The sequence below is a fragment of the Anneissia japonica genome, unplaced genomic scaffold, assembly GCF_011630105.1.
Source record: "Anneissia japonica isolate Jap-2015-1 unplaced genomic scaffold, ASM1163010v1 scaffold12011_len10056_cov159, whole genome shotgun sequence".
Classification (NCBI taxonomy): Eukaryota; Metazoa; Echinodermata; class Crinoidea; order Comatulida; family Comatulidae; genus Anneissia; species Anneissia japonica.
In genome coordinates this window covers 2,161-6,900 of record NW_022739241.1, presented here as the reverse complement: position 1 = coordinate 6,900, position 4,740 = coordinate 2,161, and the positions used below count along the sequence as shown (strand labels likewise).

Here is a 4,740-nt window from a genome sequence, read left to right as displayed (position 1 = left end):
ATTGCATTCAAAGTAAAGGCTCTAATTTGCCAGGTGAAGATCAATCATTTAAGAAGACATCTACTGCTTGCAACAACGAATCACAGATGCCAACATACAAAGAGTAATTCATATAAACTACTCAGTTACAGGCCACCTGATTGGGCAAGCCAGCTTCAAATGATTCCATTAGTGAAAGTTAAGGTAGGAAAAAATCCAATTGTATATAAATATATTTGATTTTCAAAATACTTTTATTTATATATGAGAATATAATTTTTTTAATGTATTAATCAGTCAATTTTTAAAAGCTGAACTCCTGCTTTAGGGCACTCTTATTATTATTAAAGGGAAACTTTTTTGCAAAATGTCTTTTAGCTCTACAGCCAACCTCTATAACGAGGAAATGTTTATTAAAAAGATGGGAATACAGTAGGTTTGCCAGATGACCAGTTCAAACTCATTCAGTTCCTGTGGAAAAAATTCAATTGTTAAGATCAAAATAATATTTTCAAAGTATGTCTCAAAATTTAAAATTGGATATCAGTTTATGTACGTAAATCTACAGACTTTTCAAATGCATACAATATAGATAGCACTTAGTCGCCAGTTACTCCATTAATTTTCTCAATTAATAAGGGTAAATAAATATTTTTTAGTTTTTTTAGCCATTTACACCTGTTCATAAATGGAGTCTTCCAAATATACCAGATGATATTGATATTTATATCAAGCGAGATGACATGACTGGATCTGTTTTATCAGGTAACAAGGTTAGATGTCTAATACTGTATTGCTTTAGTTACACTGATAATATCAACATTTATTTAAATTAATAAGATCATTTAATAATACATCAAGTCACAGATAAAAGAAAGTATCATTTCTAATTATTTAAATTCATTTTAATACAAAAATTCAGGAATTTTCTTCTTGAAATTTGTCACATAGAACCTGACAGTGTGAACAGAGCTTAAAGCTGTGTCCACACTGTCAAATGTTTTGTGACAAATTTGTGTGATGTGCATGATTATGTCATATTACACCCAAATATGGACATATCACATTTATTTGTCACACCTGATAGTCAGTGTGGGAGAGGGAAGCAAGAGCCTAAGCCCCCCACCGGACTCGTCAAGCCCCTCCCCCCATCGGACAGAGCACATCGGGCAGTTCAACTAATAAGAAATATAAAAATTGCCCACACCAAGCCAACAGATGTCTGTCACAGTCTGAAATGTCATTTCTGGCCATCCATAGGTTCCTATTCTTAAAAAAATCTCATTTGGGAAGCTCAGAAAATATATCCTAGATTCACCACTGCTGATGTGTGATCAGAGATTAAGATTAAGATTGTAGTGGAGGTGTGCTTGGTGGTGACAATGCTTTGCCTTCAGATTCCTGGGTTCTGGGTCTCATGACTCAAAATATTTTCCCTCTCTATGTCTTGCATCACATTATTTCATATATTTAAGCGGGCCCCTGAATATCAACTGACCTCTGGGATAAAAGGCCACCCAAATATGAGTTAAAAACAGATTTTGAATGTGAAGTAAATGTGTTGAAGGTCGAATGTGGCCTGATCACAGTACCTCTTCTTAAGCGCTGTCCACGCTACAACTTTTATATGTCCATATATAGTCATGATGTGCCCATATATAGTCATGATGTGCTTCGTCTCTGTCAGTCATTTTGTTTTTAAATTCAAGTTTATCAGCGCCCTCTGTCATAAGTTTATGTTTTTATTAGGTACGGAAGCTGGAGTTTTTACTAGGTGAAGCTTTAGCAACTGGTTGCCAAGCAGTGGTAACATGTGGTGGAGTTCATTCAAACCATTGTCACACAACAGCAGTTGCAGCTAAACAACTTGGTATTGAAACCCATCTTCTACTCAGATCCAGGTAAGAGGTAAATATACTTATCGGTGGCAGACTTAAGGATGGCCCAGACAGCCTGGCCCCTTTCTAAATTTTTCAAAATTATTATTTTTTTAGGAGAAAAAAATACAATTATATTCAAGTTTGTACCATTATATATTTAAATTTATGTGTGAGAGTGCCATTTCCAGCAATCTAAATAGGTGGCATAATCATAATTAGTCTCAGCCCCAACGTTGATGGGCTGAGGTGGGCGAGCCCCCAATCTGTGCAACTCCTTTTCCGGACCCCTTCCCTCCCCACCTTTATTTTGAAATCCTAAATCCATCACTGCTTATTATGAATTATTGTGAGTAAACATCTACTTTTATCCACTGATTTACTTTGGGACCAGTGTTCTTACTAGCCTTGACTTTTCCCACTTCTTTGAGGCTCTGTTTACACTCACTGCCTACACCCAACCATCTGCTATCCAGGGCCCTAGTAAATAAATAAATAATAATATAAATATAATAAATCATTACCTTAACACATTCAACTCATAGTCAATCATTCAGTAATTAATTTTGCATCTTTTATTAGAACCTTTCTGAGACTGGTTGTCATGGGAACATGTTATCGAACAGTTTGATGGGTGCATCCATGTACTTGGTTCCCATAAAAGCTCAAGAGAAGACCGACCTTGAGCCAAGAATGCAGCGGCTTGCTGACAGACTGCAGTAAGTTGGAAGTTTTGACCACTTATTTTTTATTTTCCTTAAATGGAAAGCAACTTGTCAAATCAATCAATCAAACCATCCTCTGGCATCCATCACCTTCATCCTGTGTCATCTTGTTAATCTCTTGCCACTAACATTCCAATGGGAAGCAACTTGTCAATCATGTTCTGACATCCTTTGGGTGCATATTTCATCAAAAAATTCCTCTACACACGTTCCTCTACCAGAAGATTATGGTACAGATTTTGTTTAGAACAAGCGCGTCGATCCGTTGTGGAAAGAGGAGGGGGAGGGGAACAGCCTTGTACTATTGCGACTACAATATTGTGAGCGGAAATACTACCGTCTAATTTACAATCAAACAGGACTAGGGAGATTGGAAGCGCACAAAACATTAGTTAGCATTTTTATTTCCCAACCATAAAGGTGATTTGTATTTAATTTATCATTATCATGACATGGCGAAATTGCGTCAACAAAACATCGGAGTTCTTGAACTTGTGATATTGCTACTTAAATAAATTGAAATAGATAAACATGTACTTTGCGAAGGCTGTACAATTATTGTTTAATAACGGCTATATAAAATTCAATTGGTTAACTATAATGTTTTTAAATTAGGATAAGCAATGTATGCAGATAATATTAAACACTTAGTGTATACTGGTCTTAATATACAAAAGGAATAAATCATTTATAGTAGAAATTGTTCACTTCTGAGTTTGTAAAAATGTTGGCCTGATAGGTTTACACGCTTTCAGTTTCTACAACGTACAGTACTTTGTTTTCACAATAAATTGATGGTTACTGAGATGGTTTACAAAATGTAAAAACAACTGCGTTTTTACTCGATTTTTGTCTGGAAATATGCACTGCACTTGAAACAGAGCACAAGTGAACAGACAAAATTCATGACAGTCATTCACAATTGTTGTTGTACTTTCTACTCGTTTTGAAAAGTGGAGTTTTCACTATAGAAGATTGATAAAATGTGAGGGGGGGACAATTGATATGATTCCCCTCCCCCCAACTTTGTAAAATTGGGGGACGTGTCACCCACTGTTAAATGCCATTGATTTGATATGTCTTTGTGGGCTCTGTTAAGCATATTCATATTTTTTTTATTAAAACGTTGCCAAATATGTTATTTCCTTATGTTTTTTTTAGAGAGGAAAAGGGTATTAAAGCATATTCGATCCCTATTGGCGGATCCAATGTTGTTGGTCTCCATGGTTACTTGTGTGGCTGGCAAGAACTCTTAGAACAGGTAAGTTGATTGGCAAACCCTCCTGCAAACTAATATATTAAAACATGGGATTTTTCATCCAGCACAAATCTTAATAGATCTATTATAGAGTACATATATATAAACAGTGTTTAATTTTGAGAACTTTTGTAGCTTGTTGGTTGAGATGCCTGCCTGGTAATCCAGGGGTCCTGGGTTCTAATCATGCATGGATTAATTTAATGATTAAAACATTCCAGTCCCAAAGAGTTTAAATTGCGCCTATATGCATACATAGGACATGAGAGTGCAACATTGCACCTCACGATCAGTAGTCCCATACCTTACACGATGCATCACTTGCTCCTTACAAGCATGCTTATGATGTTATTGATTGATCGTTTTAATTGATTTTGTTCTTTAATGATGTATTAATGTAATAATAGATTTAATTAATAAATTTAATTTGATTTATTGCTCAATTGGTTGTTTGATGATGTGGATATATTTTTTTATCATTTTGATTGATTGATTGATTGATTGTTAAATTGATTGATTGATTGATTGATTGATTGTTTTAGTGAGTGATTTGCTTAAGCCTTGTCCAGGCAATCTATGTATGGATAGATTTATTGATTAATAGAGATTAATTAATTGATTTATTATTTTAGGGAGTGACTGACAGGTTTGATGATGTCATACTAACTGTAGGCAGTGGTGGAACAGCAGCTGGTGTTGCTATTGGGAACTTCCTTACTGGATCCCATCTCAGGTATTTATTAAATTGATCTTTTTATTTGGTGTAAAAAACCTGCAGGGCATCAGCTATTAAAACATAATGACTTACTACACACACACATGTATGGAGTGAACTTAAGTGTACTAGGGTCAAAGTTTGATACTTAATCTTGACAGGGCTTAAGTCAGACGCTCTTAGTAC

General features: G+C 35.2%; 1 protein-coding gene across 1 annotated transcript in view; it reads left to right on the top strand.

Moving 5' to 3' along the window:
- The first annotated feature begins 2,483 nt into the window (after positions 1-2,483).
- LOC117117866 (bifunctional D-cysteine desulfhydrase/1-aminocyclopropane-1-carboxylate deaminase, mitochondrial-like) overlaps positions 2,484-4,740 on the top strand; it is a 3,649-nt gene continuing 1,392 nt past the window's right edge. Inside the window, exons 1-3 of the mRNA XM_033262337.1 lie at positions 2,484-2,575; positions 3,743-3,842; positions 4,472-4,572. Coding sequence (XP_033118228.1) covers positions 2,487-2,575; positions 3,743-3,842; positions 4,472-4,572 — 290 coding nt within the window. The 5' untranslated portion in view covers positions 2,484-2,486. The remainder of the gene's footprint in view (positions 2,576-3,742; positions 3,843-4,471; positions 4,573-4,740) is intronic.